Source organism: Actinia tenebrosa, unplaced genomic scaffold, assembly GCF_029948245.1.
Source record: "Actinia tenebrosa isolate PJP-AT-01 unplaced genomic scaffold, QUT_ActTen_1.0 PGA_scaffold17__23_contigs__length_9995812, whole genome shotgun sequence".
Taxonomy (NCBI): Eukaryota; Metazoa; Cnidaria; class Anthozoa; order Actiniaria; family Actiniidae; genus Actinia; species Actinia tenebrosa.
The window spans coordinates 2921330-2941198 of record NW_028292577.1 but is presented as its reverse complement, the minus strand read 5'-3'; the positions used below and the strand labels follow the sequence as shown (position 1 = coordinate 2941198).

Sequence of the window (19869 nt, the reverse complement as noted above, 5' to 3'; positions counted from 1 at the left end):
CAAAAAGGCTACTTCAATCGCGTTTTCAACCTTCACGGAACATCGGTAACTTAATGAATTATTCAAAAAGTAACCGTATTTTACACCCAGTTTTGTTATATCTGAAACTCCGAATTTTTTGTCTCTGATTTTCAGACTGGCAGTGGAAACATTTTTTTATTTTACAAGGTGTCAGAACTATCTGATAGGTGTTGGGAAATGGCCAACAGAATAATGGATAAGATAGAAAATTGTGAACTAGAGCCAAAAAGGAAGAAAAACATCGTGAAATGCAATGTGCTGCAGACATCATTCAAATGTATAAGTGGGAAAGACCCAATCAAAAACGAAGCAGCAATATTTGAAATCCTGCAAAAATATAACAACGGTACGTTAGCAGAAGAAGAGGGTATAAACAAGGCAAAAAAAAATCAAGAAAGTCAGAAAAGGCCACTGCAGGTGTAAGTACAAAAAACTATTTTTTGCCATGTTTTGGCATTCAGCGGAATAGACTTACCTTCTCAGCTTGAGCGTTCTCTTTCCCCTTTCAGACCATGCCTGTAGTTTCTCGGAGTATGAAATTCTTGGTTTGAATTGTATCCATTATATTTATTCATGTCTTCTCATGCGCAATGTTAATGGTGGGAAATGATATGTGGGTCTGAAATGGGAAAACCTTAAGCCCAGGCCGAGGCCGTTCAATTCTACAGCTCATGCAGTTGAAATGCTTATATTTGAAGATACTGAAGTAGTTCATTTGGCCATTTTTCGTTCATTGACTTTTTACACATAGGATATATCAACAGCGGAGATAGAAGAGTTGAAGAAGAAATTGGAGATGGCCATCGAAGCCAAACACATTGCGGTTATTGTAAGTTGGTTCAATTGTGATGATGTTCTCTCCGTCTTTTACCTTATAAATAAGCATATTTATTTTTCTTCTTATCAATTGTTATATGGGAAAATAAGAATGTGAAAAGAATTGGCTAGGTTAAACAACGATTTTGCAAGAAAGAAGAAGGTAAACCAATACATTCTCGTCTGATGTTTTTCCCTTTTTCCTTGTACACGATGATGACCATTCCATTTTTCTGTCACGGAATTTTTGCCCTCGCCTCACGGGTATTACTTTACTAGAAAACAATACAGTTGCAAGAGGATTTCAATAATCTGAAAGACAAAATCGAAAAACTTGAAAAGGTATGCCACTGTATACTAGCTACATTCCTTAAAAATTTCACACATTTCAGTCCCAGTTTCTAATTTCAATTAAACACTGATATTTACTTTTTCTATTGCTAGGCTCTTGAAACGGAAAAAAAAAAGAATTCTTCTTAATTGGCTCTGTGTGTTAATGAAAAGGACGAGGCGAGTAATAAAAAGCAAGGAAATCGAAAAATCACTCGCTTCAGTTCTCACATTTGTTTCAAATTATCAAAACAGGAGATTCGACGTTTACGCGAAGAAGTGAGCAAAGCAAAAAAGGATATCATCAAGGTAAGAATACAGACACACATCAACTTGCTTAGCACAAGCAACATACGTTTTTGTAATTTTTTTGCTTCTCCAGCTTACTTCTCAAAACAAGACCAAGACTTCCGTCGAAAAACGTAAATAAGGTAAACAAAGGAAATACGCTACATGTTTATTCAGTTCGAGATTGAAGCCAATTGCTCAAACATCAAGAAAGACAGCACAAATTGATACTGTAAGCGATGTGATTTCTTTTCATGCACTGCCACACTGACATATGTTGATCTTTTATATTCGAAGGTGTTTCCTGCTAAGAGTAGCACCACTGAAAGGCGTGCGCTGAAGAAAAATGCCATCCAAGATAGCAACGACATCCAGTCCTTGGTATACATGAGTGCCATAATTTTTGTGGTTAGTCCGTCGATAGACGGCTAACCAATGTGCTATCGCGTAGCGTGAACCACTTCCCCTCCCCTGGTAGGGCGAATCATTTTTCGCATTTTATGCAGTAAGATTTTAATTTACTGAATTTATCAGTTCATTTAACTGTTAGAGCTTTCATTATACATCTCTAAACAGTGGAATAACAGCTTTCATGGCCGATCTTGACAGCGAAATTGCAAAAACAAAACGGCTGACCAATCTGTGCCGTGCTGCTGTGGGCCACTAGGCCTTCCCCCCTGGGGTTAATTGTTGGGATCGTGCCACAAATCATGCTTCCTGTCATCTATCCAGGTCATGTTCGGTCATAGATAGGTTCTTGCTATATATCTGGCAGATTTGAAACTGAACAACAAAGATCAATAAAAAACAGTTTTGTACTATATATAAAAACGAGCAGCAGTGTTTATTCAAATGTAGCAGTTTTTAATAAAACACATGGTTCGAATTTTTTACATGGCATTAAAAACCTCCAACACTAATAAAACCAAAATTTTAAATAAAACTATCGAAAATGTACAAAAATTGAAAGTTATGAAAACTGCCTTAGGCCATTCTGATCATCATGCGCATAATTTCTCATGTATGTAAACTGAGGATTTACGCTTCACTTTTGACAAATTTTTAAAGTTCATGGGAAATATCCTTTCTTGATTTTATATACAATTCATTTCCTTGGTCCGTTCTGCTCACATGGTTGACCTCATGAATTATTAATGACTTTGGAAGACTTTAATATCATCTATCCTATCCTCATACCGTCCACTTTACTTCTTTGGACTAACCACATGCGCTTCGTGAGCGCCTTTAATTTTACTTTCGTTATGAGTAGAAAAAAATGCTGTAAACCAAGCTCTAGAAAAGTCGCAAAGATAATAAATATGAGACTCTTCTATCTCAACACAGCAGAAAGAGTTACAAACTGGAGAACTCGAAAACAATGATAACGCAAGTTCATCAAGAAGCGAAAAACAAAAGGTTACCAAGAAAGCTTGTATTGCTATCAGTTTCTTGAAAAGTCGTCGTCGTCATCATCATCATCATCATCATCATCATTATTATTTTTATTATTATTTGTCTTTCGATACAGAAGTCTGCAGAACAAGACCAGTTAAAACTAGGTATTTATTTCCATCATAGTATATAACGAATGAGATTTTAATTGTTCAAAGTTAAGAGGCAGTATCAGTAAAAGCGGCCCACTGCATTTCGGGTCAGAAAATAGTTTCCCTCAAACTTTTACCACAGAAAGGTAATTACTAGTAAGTAATGAAAATGACTTTATTTTCTCGAAATTCATCAAAATAATTTTTTACAGCGCATAAATCCTGGACCACCGTTATCGCTAAATTTACATTGATTATCAATTGAAAATTGCCCATATTCAAGTCATCACTGCTGGCAAAATATAAAACGCTGGAACAAACTATTATTTTTCCTGACTTTTACATTCATTCTAGTGTCAAAAATAAGCAAAATTTTGAATGTTAAGCAAAACTAGGACAAAAAAGAGAAAAATAAGTATTCATACCCATTGGATGGCTTTTTAAAATCAAAACAAACCACCCCTCACTAAAAAGCTTTTTTCTCCCAAGTCCAGAACGGATTACTTAAGTTTTTTTCTTCAATCTACTGATTGAAGGTTGATAAAGGTGGATTCATAAAAACATTTTGCGCTTTTTATGTATCTTCTTCACAGCAACCTCTGACTTTTTCGTGTTTTTACCAAAATGTCTCATGAAATTAAATACTGTATTAAGTACTGAAATTGAATAGGGGCAAGCCTTTGTGGGTCGCCATAATTTTCCAAGGCTAAAGTGAGTATGATGCTTTACGCAAACTTTCATATCTTTTGCTATGAAACTTTATTAAATGTAGTTAAATAATTATAGAGATGTCCTCTTGTTCTGCTCATTTTACTCATGCGCTGCTCGATCATTTTTGCTCCTGCCCTGCTCATTTTACTCATGGACTGCTCACAGGGGCACTAGGGGCACCAGGGACACTTTAAAAAAGCCGTCATCATTGAAAACAATCGATATTAAGAATGAAACCAAGGGGCATTAGAGGAACTTTTATTTCCCGCTGTTTAAACAAATAACATTTGACAGAGGAGATTAACCTTGTCAACCCAACCTTGTTCTAAAAATAGTCCACAGCCTCATTAATTCAAAACACTTTTTTTTTCCTTCAAATCTTACTTTGAACAAGAGCTCTTTAATATTATGTTCATGTAATACATTTCTCACAATTCCCTGGTTGGGGTTTTTGTCATTCTGAAGAAGGGAAAAATAAGTAAATAAAAAAGTAGGCCTATTCTTAATTCTTGTAGAGTTAACTGATGCGTTTCATCGCTAAGGTCTTGTGAGTGAATCGCATAAAACCTTGATTGGACACGTAAACCAATCCTACTTTACAAATTAATCAGATTTTAGATAGATTTTAGCGTGCAAATATCTATAAATAGGTGAAATGTTTTAGAATACATAACATCACATGTCCTGAACTGCAAGAATAAACTACCTTGAAGTTGAGCTGGGTGATTAATATACATAATGCTTAAATGGAAATTTGCTGATTGACAGATTTGATCATGGATGATAAGCTTGAAAGGAACACACTTGAGTAGAAAATAAATATTGATCTAAGTTTCTCAAGCAGCGAGCAAAAAAGCTAACAAAAGGCGCTATTCATTCAAAAACGTTTCCAAAAATTCTCTTTTTTTTCCAAAATTGACGAAAAGAAACTTGAGCTTCTTTCGTAAGATGACCTCGAAATGTAGCCTGTTGTACAGAATCGATATGTCGTACATCACAGACGATGAAGCGTGAAATTATGTCATGCACTGTTGAGACTGAACTGGACTTTCATTAACATGCATCAAGAACAAATTTTCGGAAAGTAGAAGACTGCTTTAATCAACCCATGTGCAAGAAGAATAGATCTAGGAGGTGGAAAGGAAATTTGAATGCCGACTATCAAGGGAACGTAACGAGCTCAATAAAACACATTGGTAAGTTATCGTACTCATGGAGACTTTAGCTTTTTTTTACTTTAAGTGAGCGGCCAAATTATTTATATATTTATATATCTTTGGTTAGTTGTTTGATGGTATTAATATGATAGAGAAATGTTCGGGATACCATGTGTTTATAAACCTCTTTCTGTTAGGAATTTAGCCATCGCGTACCTAATGAAAAGGTCTTTCTCGCTTAATCTCCTAATCATTGTGTGAAGTGTTGATTACGATCCCGGCTGTTGCCTAACCATTAGGAGATTCTTGCTTTGGTACCTGGCCGCCAGGACTCTGAGTGGCAAAACCCTAACGATTAGTATCCTGAACCCAAAGGTCGGACTTAAATGTACTGGTTGGAATTATATGGACCGGTGTTTAATGTTTCGCATGTCAACGTTCTTGCAAGTAGGTTTACACAGAATAATCAAAATGAATCTTTTCGATCAAATTCAATTATATCATATAATTAATATTACAGTATGTCTTACCCATAAAAAGATCTGCTACATTAAGCTTCTTAAAATGTCCATAATTGATTGGATCATAAGCAAAGTTTGCCAGGTTTGCTAGAACCTGTTCTTTATTTCCTGTAGCAAATAAACAATATTGAGAGTCAAACAAAAAAGTTGACAAAATACTAGTTTAATTGTCTGCATTGTAGAAAACTAGTATACACAGACTCAAAGGAATGACTATGACAATATCAAAATTCCCATTTTTCCAAATTAATTGAGTCTAAATGACTTTTTATTACTCTTAGGCTGCATTCATAATGCATGGCAGAGGGAGGCTGGTGAAATTGAGGGGGGATCAGGAAAATTTTGGTAGGAAAAAGGGGGTATGGGCAAATTTTTTATCAGGAAAATAGGGGGGATGCAAAATGTTTGGAAGAAGCTACAAGCTTTGCTTAGGGGGGATCGTAGTTTTTTGCATGACTTTAAGAAGGGCCGTTGAGAATTATTCTGGACATTATTCTGACATTATTCTATTCTGGAATTATTCTGCTTTCATTGTACTGATATAATAGAAGATGAAAGACACTAACTAATTAAATGTCCTCTATACTCTAAACTTAGAGAAGAATTTCTTATGCAAAATAACATAAGTAACTCCCTTACGGAGGACCAATTTTTCCTGAAGTTGATAGATCCTCCCCATATTTTACAATCAGCTGCAGCAAAATACTTTTACAATTGTTTTGCTCTGTGTAGTGAAAAAAAGCAACAACAACAAAACAAACAAAAATCAATACTTGTATGATATTGCATAAAGATGATTAGGATTAGTAACGCATTTTATCGAAATAATTATATGAACATTTATATATACAGAATATATATGTACGTATGACGTGTATGTGTGGAATATGTGAATATAGATATTATGCACATACATAAACATACGTATATATTCATAACTAATTTGGATCTAAGTTGATGGGCAACTTTGTACAAAACGCCAAATAAAATATGTCTGTCTGTCTGTCATTTCAAATTTTCACCCCCCCCCCCCCCCCAACCCTCTGCCATACATTATGAACGCAGCCTTATGAACATTAAAAGATATGCGAAAGAAGAACGCGATATCTGATATTTTATTTCATTTTATCTGATATCTAATATCGCAATATTTTTGTATTATTTTGTATTTCATCTTTCACAGCGCCTAGAGCAGCCCTGGATAAGCGCTTTATAAATTGTAATTATTATATTATTATTATTATTTCATTGGATACCAAATTTATCATATATGAGTAAAATTTATAACAACATATATAAAATAAAATATATAGTAAAGCTTTTTTTGAAAACACTTTAAATTACAAAGAAATGTAATGTTGTGTGGCAAGTCCTGCGACACGACCATTTACATTTCTTTGTATATAAAATCATACCGCTTTCAAAAAAAATTTACTCCCAAAATATTGAACATATTACTCTCAAATTATCAGTAGTTACTAAATAAGACATTCTCTTTCGATTTCTGGAGGATTTTCCAGAGTCGGTTTCCTTGTAACTTGAAATTTGTTTATGATTATTTATATGTCAATTCCAAAGGTTTCCATCCCCCCCCCCCCCTTCCCCCCCTCCCCCCCGGGCATACCCTGGGCATTTGACCATATAGTCAAGTTCCGTAGAGTGGGGAATTTGACGTCGAATATATGTCCGAACAGGCGGGCATTTGACTTTTGACTAAATATAGCGGCCCTTATCTAATTTGCATAAAATAGCGTATTGCAAAAGTCAAATGCCAAAAAGTCAAATGCCCGGGGTGTTGCCCGGGGAAGGGGGGAGGGGGATGGGAACCTTTGGAATTGACCCATACATTATGAGGAAAAAGTGTCAACAAAGATCGGCCTATTCTCTTCTCGGACTATTCAAAACTTTGTGCAAAAATAAAACATCAAACACAAACCCGTCGGTGTTCTTTAAATAAGGATTTATACAGATTGAGCTTTTCTTGTGCAGTAGAATCAGTGATAGATTGTGGCAATTCTACTTTTTCGTAAAATCCTGAATTTAAAATCTAAAAATCACAATAAATTCAGCTTTTATAATTTATTTTCTGTCTTACCACGTTAATAATCCTAACCTTTTCATAGATTTTAAGAATCAATTCAAATGTTTAGTGTTTAGTGTTTTATCTATGAGTGGATGTGATGAAATTTCCCACCTTTTTTCAAGTTTCACCCTTTGAAGAAAATTCAAAAAGCAGATAAAAAGGTACCTTTTTCGCCGTTTTGCGAGCTGAAAAATGCAAGTACTAAAAGGTACCTTTTTTATCAAAACTAGTCACTGCAGTATTGTTAATTAATTATAATTGAAAAACCAAAGCCAAATGACGCCATCACATGTTTATTTTCCCTTCAATTTCATGAGTACAGCTATGCTTCTTCCTGAAAAGCCTCTAATGACCTTAGGAAGAGATTGCTTATAGGATTAGCTTATTTGTTGGTATGAGCAATTTGCATACAGATATATTTTTTGAAATTGTTTCAAGGTTGGCTTCTAAAACTCCATGTTTAATTTCAGCTTATACTCGTAGTTTCCTGTCTAACGAACGGCCTTATTACAGTAATATTAAGTTTAAATACAACTTATATGTCACATTATTAACAGTAGTCACATGACTTTTCAGGGGGGAAATCATAATTTTGAATTGACATGAAACATAGTCTATTAGCAATATTGGTTAGAAATAAACATGCGATAGCGTCATTTGGCATTGCATTTTCAATTATTGGAATCAATAATTATGTAGTTAGTGACCGCAACTCGCAAAACCGAAAAAAAGGTACCTTTTTATCGGCATATCGAATTCACGGAATCAACGGAATCTCTTTGAAACATATGGAAGTCAAACATCATTAAAATAAAGACAAATCAAGTTAAAAGAAAAAGTTAAGAACTTCGTGCTCGGTCGTCCTCTAAGAAAAAAATTATATAAAACAACTCGATTGGAAACCCTATTATTAATATTATTATGATTTATCTACATAGAATGATTAACCAGGAAACAATGACATGTCAAAAACATAACTTTAGTCCAAATCATAGCTAACCTTGAAAGAATCTGTTCATGGATCCAGCAAAACATTGCACATTTTTCCATCGTTTTATGACAAGTTGGACGCCATTTTGTAAGCACAGGTAGCCCAATTTTCAAACACAGGAAGCCCAGTTTTTCTAAGGTTGACTTCGATAGGCAGCTTTGTCTTTACCTTTGACCTCGTGGTGTGAACATGGAGACTTCTGTAATTTATTTCCAACATATTTCTTTATTTCTGCATTCCTATCTCTTCTTCTTTATGTCTATGGGCTTCCTGTGTTTGAAAATTGGGCTACCTGTGCTTACAAAATGGCGTCCAACTTGTCATAAAACGATGGAAAAATGTGCAATGTTTTGCTGGATCCATGAACAGATTCTTTCAAGGTTAGCTATGATTTGGACTAAAGTTATGTTTTTGACATGTCATTGTTTCCTGGTTAATCATTCTATGTAGATAAATCATAATAATATTAATAATAGGGTTTCCAATCGAGTTGTTTTATATAATTTTTTTCTTAGAGGACGACCGAGCACGAAGTTCTTAACTTTTTCTTTTAATTTGATTTGTCTTTATTTTAATGATGTTTGACTTCCATATGTTTCAAAGAGATTCCGTTGATTCCGTTGATTCCGTGAATTCGATGTGCCGCCTTTTTATCTGCTTTTCGAATTTCCTTTAAAGGGCGAAACTTGAGAAAAGATAGGATATTTCATCACATCCATTAAATAGATAAAACACTAAATATCCTACCTCTTTTTTGAATAAAAAGGTACCTTTTCTAATCATTTGAATTTATTCTTAAAATCTATGAAAAGGGTAGGATTATTGACGTTGTAAGAAAGAAAAAAATGTAAAAGCTGAATTTTTTGTGATTTTTAGATTCTAAATTCAGGATTTTACAAGAAAGTAGAATTGCCACAATCTATCACTGATTCAGTAGGACTTTCATAATCATCATTTGATTCTTCGGTTGCTTCGTTTTTGTCTTTTGACTCTCTTGGGAATGCTTGCAACCCATCAATTGCAATATATATTCAGTAAGTCTTCGCTGAATCAAGTAATACCAAGTAATATCAAGTTATATAAACAGAAGTTAACTATGCGACTGAAAGAAACCGTTTTAACAGTATAAGATATACGAGCTTACCTTCTTTGGAAGTGTCTTGATATTCAGTAACTAAAGCTTGTAAATATTCTAATCTTCCAAGTCCATCGGCTCCACATTTATAGTCTATATGCTCTTGACTTGTAAACATCTTAACTCTAAAACACTTGATCAGCTGAAGTTCTAAATTTCTTATTGTTCAAGAACGATCTTCCACGCTGCAGCTCAATGCACGCTGCATGCAAATATCGTCAGCCCACATCTCCCTACCCAGCGTCCTACACGATCCTACACGCCCAGTGGCCGTGACGACCTAAGGCTACGACTTCGAGTTGTACAGAACAAACAAAACCGTTTCAAAATGATAATGGCGTAATTTTATTTTGCCTCAGCTAGAACAACTCTCACAATGTTTGTGTTAGCCGAAATGAGAGACACTGTTCGAATCAAACCATGGCTCTTTTCTCTCGATATACAAGAGGCGGTAGAAAATAAGCTCAACAAGAAATTTGCTAATAAGGTAAGCAATCGGGGTACTAGTACTAGGGAGACCCTTTGAAAGTAAGTGGGGTAGGAGAGGGAAAGCAATATTTCGAAATTTAGAAGATTTATAGCATTTTAAAGATATTTAAAACAAAAGTTATGTTTTCATAAGAGGTAGGAGATCGACTAAGACCTGAAAATTAAGTACATATTTGCTTATATAAAGTAAATAAATTTTAAAGTAGCTAATCTTAGGTTTCCCTGCCACCTTCCCCCCTCCCCCTCCCCTCAGGTCTAAAGTTCTCTGGAATAAATTTGATATTTTTCAATACTTTAACAACATTTTTATTCTGAATTACCTGTTGCATTTAAATAGTACTGCCTTTGATAAGCAGAGGCAGGGCTGTCAACCCCCAAGATATTCAAATCTGGAGAATCGATAGGGAAGGGACAATTGACGTTACAGCACGTCAAAAAGCACGCGAAAAGACGTCTTTCGCTTTGTAACATTTGATGTGATTGGTTTGTTTCTGACCAATCAGATTGTCGCTTATATTACAATGGCCTGCTTGCAAGAACAGTTTATGAGGAACATTTTGATTTTGTTAGCGATTTAAAATAACACAAACAACCTAGAATAATTGGAATTTTATGGTTGTGAAAGTTGAGTCTCGCAAGAAATGGTCAGCTTCGGGGATTATCTGGGAGATTTGAGACTCTAATCTGGAGACCGGGAGATACGGTACAAAATCTGGAGACTCCCAGCTTATCCGGGAGAGTTGACAGCCCTGCAGAGGACAAAGGGACTGAATTATATGCCATGACAGACATATTGCCAATCAGAAATATACCATATAGCTGTATAATTTAGCAATTATTGCAAAGTGAAGTAACATAAATGCACTTATCGTTTGCTTCCCCTTGGGTCGACCCCCGGGGCACCCCCAGGGAATTGTTTTTCGTGACAAACAAAAACCATTCAAAGCCCCTGGGTAAGTCTGCGTTCATTATGCATACTGCAGGGGGGGCAGAGGAAATTTGGGGGGGACCATAAAATTTTTCAGGTGTTAAAGGGGGGATGTTAAATTATTTTTGTAACAGTAGGGGGGATGCTATTTTTTCTGTCAACAACAAAATATGACTATTAACTAACATATAAAACTCAACAAGAAATTTAATGAACAGGATAATTGTACACCAGTATTTGAATAACATTGTAATCTTGATCATCATCATCATCTTCGATTTTATCACTATTGTCATCATCATTATCATCATCATCATCATTATTGTCATCATCAATAGTGGGATTAGACTTCCCTTCAAGTCCATGTATTACAAACTCAACATGTTGGAGAGCTTCATCACAAAACATCTCCAAATAACTGAGATGTTTACAGCTGTAAGTGCTTTCAAATGAAATTTGGGCTTGAGGAGTTGCAATGCTTGCATATTGATATCTTCTTTTAAGGACATCTGAAGTTGACCTGGAACAAGTACTATCTCTCTACTGGAAATGTGGGTAATCAATTTTTTTCTCTTGTCTTCATCTTTGATTACACTTTCAAATATTTCTCAGATTGCCTTGTTTTCCAACCTTTTCTGTGACTGCCTTTTGGCCTTTCTGTTGTTTTCTTTCTTTCTACGCTTTAAGGCAGTGTTTTCATTCGAGCTTAAAGATATACTCAGTCTAGATCGAGATAGTGTGCGATGGGAATTGGTTAAATAATTATGTATTGTGTGGAGGCTCGTCAATTGTTCCTGTAGCTTTCTGATACAGGAAGTTATGTACTGGTGCTCCTCCTCACATCCACTCTTTGCACCAGGATGTTGTTAGCATTAACCAGCCTTTGGCGTCTTTGCTTGAGATCATTGTCTAGGATGCTGATATTGATTCTGAAGTATATGATTATGACTATGATGACAAAGATGAAGACAAAAATGATTGTGATTGTGAAAATGACGATGATAGTGAAGACGACGATGAGGTAGTGGCTCTAGTAGCAGCGAGGAAATGGAAACCAATATTCCTCTTCCAGTTCAGTATGTGTCGCGATCAGGAAGACAGCTCTAGTCTATTGCAAGCTCTAGTTACCAGTCATCGCAATGGCTTGCAAGCATAGGCATGTGTAGGTATCAGGACAAAGAAGTGTTTGTATTTAGGTATATAGGTGGGGGGGGGTACAAATTTTCCTGCTAAAGGAGGGGGGTACAATTTTGTTTGACATTAAGTGGGGGGGTCTTGAAATTTTCGAGTATTTTTGAAATTTCCTCTGCCCCCACCCTTCCCCCCCTGTGGTATACATAATGAACGCAGCCTATAGGGCATTGTAACTTAATTACGAATAGCCCTTCCCTGGGGGCCGAAATATACACCAAAAATCGTATTTATTTTATTTAACTATAATTATAGCTGGCATTTAAATGGTAAAAATTGGGTTAAACCTGAATTCTTTGAATATTAAATCATTGGACATCTTTGATGAACAGCAAATAAGGAGTTTATGTTTGATTTGGTAAGGATGCGTTATGAACGACTAGTTACAATAAAAGGATAAGTGATAATCTACTTTTAAACTTATAGACATACAGGCACTCTTCACCGTTTCAAAAACATCTATTAGATAGAGTTAACAGTTACTGTTGATCTGGTTAGAAGCTAAAGAAAGGAACATATAGTATAGAAATTTATGTTATGCAACATCTCAAATTACTTATGGTCACATATATTTTCATTCATCAAAATCGTCTGTCATTTAAGACTTTCCCTTAAGTCTCGACACATCCCATGCTTTAAATAATAGCATTATTGAGAAGAAAAGAAGAAAAGACGAATCTGATTTTATCTTACCTCTCTACTAGCTCAGGAATTTAATGACACAAAATTGTGCGAAAAAACCATAGTCTAGTGCGAAAAACTGCTGACTAAATGTCGAAAAAAATCCTGTGGGTATGTCCCTTTGTTCCAGCCAATCCATTCCCAAAGCTAAAGAACGACCCCCCGCGGGGAAAAAATTTCTACCATTCCCCCTTGGTTCCCATGGGTGCCCCGGGGGTCGACCCACGGGGAAGCAAATGATAAGTGCATTACCAGCAATTTCATTGCTATGCCTAGAGTAATTCTCAAGCCTAGACTTGTAACTATCACAAACATACCAAATGCTGGTTCTTTGATGCCTGAAAACAAAGTGCACTATGCATATGAGTATACAGTGAATGTAGTGTCTATCAGAGGACTCATTATTTGTTTGTCTTTTTGTTGTTTTTTTTTGTTGGTTTTTTGTTGTTGTTGTTTTTTGTTTTGTTGTTGTTTTTTTTTTTTTTTTGATTGCAGAACTTCAGTGATGCTAGCTAAAATGCAGAAAGGTTAAATTTTGTAAAAATTATCTAAATTAGAATATGTATTTTGTTTGTTATTTCTTGTTTTAGGTTGTACATAATGTTGGTTTGTGCATAGTACTGTATGACATTCTAAGCATAGGTGATTCATACATTGTTCCAGGAGATGGCTCATCCCATACTCCAGGTTTGTATTTCATTACTTCATGTATACCTTAACATTATCATTACAGGATTACCTGTGATACATCAGACGTATAGCTAGACCAGTGGTAAAATGTTTTCTTTTTTTCTGATTCCTCTACACAAGATGGAGAAAAACGCAATAGCACCAAATGCCCAGTTATTCAAAGCCCATTACTGTGTGGACACACTAACCGGGACCAATTGAATAAAACTGAGCAATCAGATAACAGTAAACTAGACAGAAATTGAACTGATAACAGACTGTGTTAGCCAATAAGATTATTATGTTCTCACACTCTTATTATGTCGTTGGCTTTTGGATTGGCTGATTAAAAATATTGAACGAAATGTTGCAATATGTTTGGTCAATGATACTTGTTGATCAAAGTTATCCAGCCTGGTGTATCCACACAGTAATTGGCGCCACAAAAATGGCAAAAAAAAAAGTAAGCCGCTAGAACGGGTTGAATAAACCCATTACAACTGGTTATTACCGAACCAAACGACTGGTTCAGTTTAACCCATTACAAAGGCTTCAGGATAAACCAAAAGTACACGTATTAAAGTTGGCGATGAATCCGCTACAAGGGGTTGACTAACCCATTACAGTCGAACCCAGTATGACTGGTTCAGCTTCAACCCATTAGAGCAGCTTCTGAATATGCCAAAATAACAATTATTATACTTAGCGATGAAACCACTACAAGGGGTTGACTGGTACGACTGGTTCAGTGCCTGTAAAGCGCCTTTGATTATATCCACATATTAAATTTCTAATGAAAGCATCGTTGTTTTCTATAACTGATGAACTAAGGAATCTCAAGGAACACACCCTTTTTCCATATGGTATATGGGGTGCCCATGCAAGTGTAGTCAATTCAAGCAATAGAAAACTTTTTCCGTGTTTACATAGCCTGATAGCAACACGAGGGGAGGTTGGGAGAATTCGAGACAGTTATGCAAACCCGAGACATAGTCGAGGGTTTGCATAACTGTTGAAAATTCTCCCAACTCCCCGAGTGTTGCTATCAGGCTATGTAAACACAGAGAAAAAAAGTTTTCTATTGCTTTTTATAAAATAAATACTAAGGGAAAACATTACCTCTTGCAAGAAAATAAATCTTTATTTGAATTTGATTCTCATATCAAAATACAAATTCTCCATACGTCACGAACTTCGATCGTTAGCCAATCAAATTTGGAACTTCGTCTTCAAAATACATTTTTGGGGGTGTTTTTTTCCTCGAAAGAAACTATAAATTTTTAATTTTTGAACTTGTACCGGGAAAACACGAAAGTTGTGACATCACAACTGTGTTTACATATCCTCATGCAAACATGGCTATCAACCAATCACAGCGTGCATACTATTTAATTTATTTTATAATAGGATATAGCAACTGTACAGAGCATTCATTTTATTAGAAGGGCGAGGGCCGGAGGAATATTTAATGGGTAGACTATCAAGTTTTTACACAGTCAGTCAAAAATGGGATAGGTCATCAGTATTTACATTTAACTCAAAGTTCTGTCATCAAAATGACTGACAAACGATGGTTAGAGTAACAATAAAGAGCAATTATTAGAAAAGGTCAAGCAAAATTTTCTAATTTGTAAGTGACGAGCAAGCAATTATTTGATACTAACAATTCAAGATATTTTTGATAACCGAGTTGACATACCAAGTCACAGGGTACCTTAACTCGAATGTCATTGCCTTTTTGTATTTTTATTTACTTTTTTCACTAATTTTTGTTATGGAGGATATATTGATCAAAAAAGTCAATTAATTTTACCTTTCAGTTTTGTCTAAATTGGGTTCCCTGTGGCTAAAACAATGAGAGATCCATTTTTGGGCAGTGCCTAAACTTCCCACATGTGGAACATTATTAATTTCTAGGCATGGTCTATTTTGTAGACTGCTACTTTCATATGTTGTGTTTTTCTTTCCAATGCGCAATGATGCTATATCTACCTCTATCTCAGTAGTTATATTTAGAATAAAGCTTGAGTCAATGCAGTTTTGTAAATACTCGAATGGATAAAAAAGCTGTGGTTGGGTTATGTATTTGGTATATAGTCCAGCTGCATTAGAATTGCTAACAAAATTTTCATTGTCTTTTTTTATTTTGTTAACAAAGGTACATGTACATTCACTTGCTGAGTGTATAATCTAATATATAACATAAAACCCAATATGTCTTCAATATATTAAAGAAAAAAGAAAACGTATTTGAGAAAACATATTGGTTCTCACACCAGGGTGAATCTAGGCGAGGGAGCAGGGCCGTAACTAGGGGGGAGCACAGTGTGCATGTGCACCCAACCCCCCCCCACATAAAAGCTTAATGTCTGCTCATCCATCTCCTTTTTTTTGGTTCTGCTTTCTTTTGGTTCTGCTTTCTTTTGGTTACCTTTTTTTATTATTATTATTTTATTTTTTGGTTCTGCTTTCTTTTGGTGACCTTTTTTTTTCGATTTTATTGGATGTGCACCCTCCCTGTAAAAGTTCTGGTTACGGCCCTGGGATGCAGGGGAGCACACCCGCAGATGAGCTGGCAACTGCATTATTGGTGTTCGAGTCAATTTGTTAACGCAGGGTTCAACCACTCCTAAAACAAAAATCCTGGATGTTGCACCACCCAATAGAAAAAATACTGAATCCAAAAAAAGAATCTAAATATTTAATAATAATAATGATAATAATGGCTTTTATTTAAACACCATAAATTGCCGCATTGCTGATGTGGTCGCATAAGTTTAATAAAATAAATGTGATATAAATTTAATAAAATAAAATAATGTGCTTCAATTTATTTCTGTATTTCTTTTCTTTTAGTAACTTTTAGATTTGTTGTATTCCGTCCTTTTATCGATGAGATATTGCTGGGAAGAATAAGAAGTTGTAACCATGAAGGCATACAAGGTACTTTGGCAAATTTGCACTAGTAATCTATCACTGGCAACTACTTGTGTAATCCATCAATGCTCATAAAAGGGTGCATTGTTTAAGGTTTTTTTAATTAACGATTCATTCATTCATTCATTTATGTACATTTAGAATATGTTTGTCTAAAAGTAATAATTGGAATTCACGATCCATGATAAACAAAGAAATCACCCAAAACAGAAATCTCATGGAAATCATCCAATCAAAAACCTTTTTTACCAGAGTGGCAAAAGTCTGCCCCATCTTGCAACTCCAGTTATGGTTTGAAGTTGGGGTAGTTAGTCAAATGGTGCCACATATAATATATATTTAACACTTATTTTTGAGTGTACTCAAAAATTCATATTAGGCATAGCCAAGAGTTTATTTATCATGTACAACACTGACACAAATATTGTATATTGCTTAACAAATGCCTTGGTTTGCTCCTTTGTGTTTCACTAAAACTTTCAAGATAAAAGTGAATCTGCCCAAGAAAATCCAGGTTAAAATTTATGCAAATGAACATGATTCTGTATCAGAATTATAAAACTCTTCACGGACAGGATTTCTATTGTGTTTTCCTTATGAATTATTTTTGGATCTCATTTATCCCTATCAAATTAATTAGTAATATATACAGTATGCAATTCTCTCATTTATGTAATGTTTACAATATGAGTGGCTGTGTTGTATCAACTATACAATCACGAGCCAGAAGCAAATAATTTTATGGCTGATACAACTTGGCGCAACTTGTGAAATGCCATGAATAATTCATAACTCCTTTGGGATATTTTGAATTCATATGCTGATTAGATACAGCCACTAGTTCTGTATCAGAACAGTATACATCCAACAGTGGTTATATCTAATTAGCATTTTCATTGTAAGGTTTGTATCTGGTTTACATGATATTCATGTGACCTAATTTCTAAAGCTGGATTGGCTTAGGCCCTCATTAATTATTCATGAATTTTACAAATATATATATATGTACATCATGGACATGATTTCTATTGTGTTTTCCTTATGAACTATTATTGAGTTAATCTCAATTATCCCTATCAAATTTATATGTGTGTATACTTAGTAATTCTCACATATTATGTGTATGTACATCAAATAATTTTTATTTTTCTCATCAGTTTCCATGGAGTTTTTTGATGACATATTTATTCCACATGAATATATCCAGCAGCCCTCCAAGTTGTATCCTTTTAGGAATAAAAAACATGTTAGTTTATATCATAAAAGACAAAATATACACTCTATTGTAAAACTATTGTCAGGATCAAAACATAAATCCTGGAAGCTGACATCAAACGTTATTCTGGGAAATGACAAATGAATGAAATCTTTACCTTGGAAGTAAAGTTTTCCCATTTCAGACCAATTGCCATGCTCTGGAGAAAAAGATTCTTGGTCTGAGTATTCATATTCATGAGTCTTTTCACGTGCAACGTTAAACAAAGAAATGATACTCTAGGGAGTGACATGTGGTCTCAAATGGGAAAATATTATGCCCAAGGTAAAGGGGTCTTTTTGCGGACAATCCAAGATATGTCTCTCTTGATACATCTTATTAATTTACGTTCTATGTTGTATGTTTTTAAACCCCACGACAATGATTCGGCAATGACTCGTGCGATTGAGTGTAGAATCAATTGAATCAAAAGCCAAAGCAATGTTTCATTCTATCATTAATTTTTCGCGGGTGGATATTGGATGTGGAAAAGCTCGAAACATCTACTGCAATCCATTAAATGTTAGTTACATTATTTGTCTTTAATCCCACACAAGCGAAGAAGATGAGCAATTGTGGGTGTGGCAGTACCAAACCGATGATGGCACGCATGACATGTTCATGGATATCAATGAAGAAATTCGTTTTCGTGTGGTTGATGAAACGTTTGTGGATCTCACTCCTACTGGACCAGAAGTACACAATAAAGATCAATTATCTGTCGAAGAGCAAGAGATCAAGAAATCTCCTTATTCAATAACGGTTAGAAATGTCCCGCTAATCTTTCCTTTAGAAAAGCACAATGGTTTCAGTTGCGTAATTTCAAAATCATGAAACACTGGAATTATACTTTAAGCAATATTTATATTACAATAATAGAAAATAGGGATATAGTGACCTTCCATCGTTCTTCATACTTACACTTAATGATACTCCATTTTATAGTTTCGTTTGGCGACGACAAATAACAGTTCCAAGTAGAGGCTGAACTTTTTATCATGCGCGGCAACTCCAATTTCGGCTTGGAACTTTTATTCGTGGTCACTAAAAGAAACTTTAAAACATAGTATTATCACTTCAAGTTTTATGTTACACACTACAAGCCTTCTTCTTAAGTTTGATTCCTAATCTCTTTACTTTTTTTTAGGCTTCAATAAGTGAACCTGGTCTTGGCCTTTTGTCGTGGTGGACATGAAGCAGCCGAGTAGATTAATTTTATCAAGCACACGAGACGTTTTTACTTATTTTGCCTCTCATTGACATGAAACTGAAATGTGTGAATTTGTACTCCTTCATGCAACCAAAGATCCCCCCCCCCCCCCCTCCCTTCCCCTTCCGTTTGTAAAGACATTTTTGGACAAAACATTATCCATTTCTTATTTAGGACCCCAAACCAAGTTTATGTACCAAATTTGAGCAAAATCCGTGAAGTAGCCTGGCCATCTGTTTCTAAATTGGCTTGATCCTAACGAACTATTGCGCTAGGGTTTCTAACCCCAACTTGCGCTACAGTTTCTAGCCCTAGCTTGCGCTAACTTTTCTAAAGCCAACTTATGTTAGGCTTTCTCGCCCCAACTTTCGCTAAGGATCCTAACCTCCGTCAGGGTAACTAGTCCGAGTTTGCACTAGGATTTCCAACTCCATCTTTCGTTAACCCCAACTTGCGCTTAGTTTCCTAACCCCAACTTTCGTTAGTGTTTGTAGCCCCAACTTGCGCTTGGTTTTTGCGATTGGTATTGAAATTAATTAAGTTTGATTGGATTGTAAAGCGCTGCTGACTGCTGCTGATAGAAAGCCTTTTACCTGATTTACGAAGGAAGAAAGGGCGATTTGCCCAGTCTGCAACTCGGGAATTATTGGTCAATCAATGTATCAATCAATGTATGCCTATAAGAGACGCTAAGATCATAAGAATATAGGCGACAATATAGGCTAGGATTAGTTTATTGGATCACAACCTATTCACTTTCTACAGTATAAAGTGCCAAATAAAAAAATATATGATGTATTGTATTGTATATTATGCAATTATCCAAAAACAAATATTTCGAAAATGATGCAAAGTATGTACATAAGAGGGGTGGAATAAGCGGGTTGGATTGGGGTGGGGAAGGGATTTCAA

At 35.3% G+C, this 19869-nt stretch overlaps 2 protein-coding genes and 1 long non-coding RNA gene across 3 annotated transcripts in view; 1 reads left to right on the top strand and 2 right to left on the bottom strand.

The window, feature by feature from the left end:
* LOC116289502 (armadillo repeat-containing protein 7) overlaps window positions 1-9841 on the bottom strand; it is a 60338-nt gene extending 50497 nt beyond the window's left edge. The window contains exons 1-2 of the mRNA XM_089032063.1: window positions 9607-9841; window positions 5398-5496 (exon numbers count right to left, since the gene is read on the bottom strand). Of these exons, the coding sequence (XP_088888189.1) occupies window positions 5398-5496; window positions 9607-9715 (208 nt within the window). The 5' untranslated portion in view covers window positions 9716-9841. The remainder of the gene's footprint in view (window positions 1-5397; window positions 5497-9606) is intronic.
* LOC148910217 (uncharacterized) lies at window positions 8471-9068 on the bottom strand. The gene is made up of 2 exons (XR_016120112.1): window positions 8986-9068; window positions 8471-8630 (listed from the first exon to the last, which is right to left on the bottom strand). It is a non-coding gene; the product is annotated as an uncharacterized LOC148910217 (long non-coding RNA).
* Window positions 8693-19755, top strand: LOC116304346 (DNA-directed RNA polymerase III subunit RPC8). The gene is made up of 7 exons (XM_089032062.1): window positions 8693-8842; window positions 9957-10084; window positions 13477-13573; window positions 16412-16498; window positions 17650-17713; window positions 18305-18509; window positions 18895-19755. The coding sequence occupies exons 1-7, from the start codon at window positions 8824-8826 to the stop codon at window positions 18940-18942; spliced, it is 648 nt and encodes a 215-aa protein (XP_088888188.1). The 5' UTR covers window positions 8693-8823; the 3' UTR covers window positions 18943-19755.
* The last annotated feature ends 114 nt before the right edge of the window (window positions 19756-19869 follow it).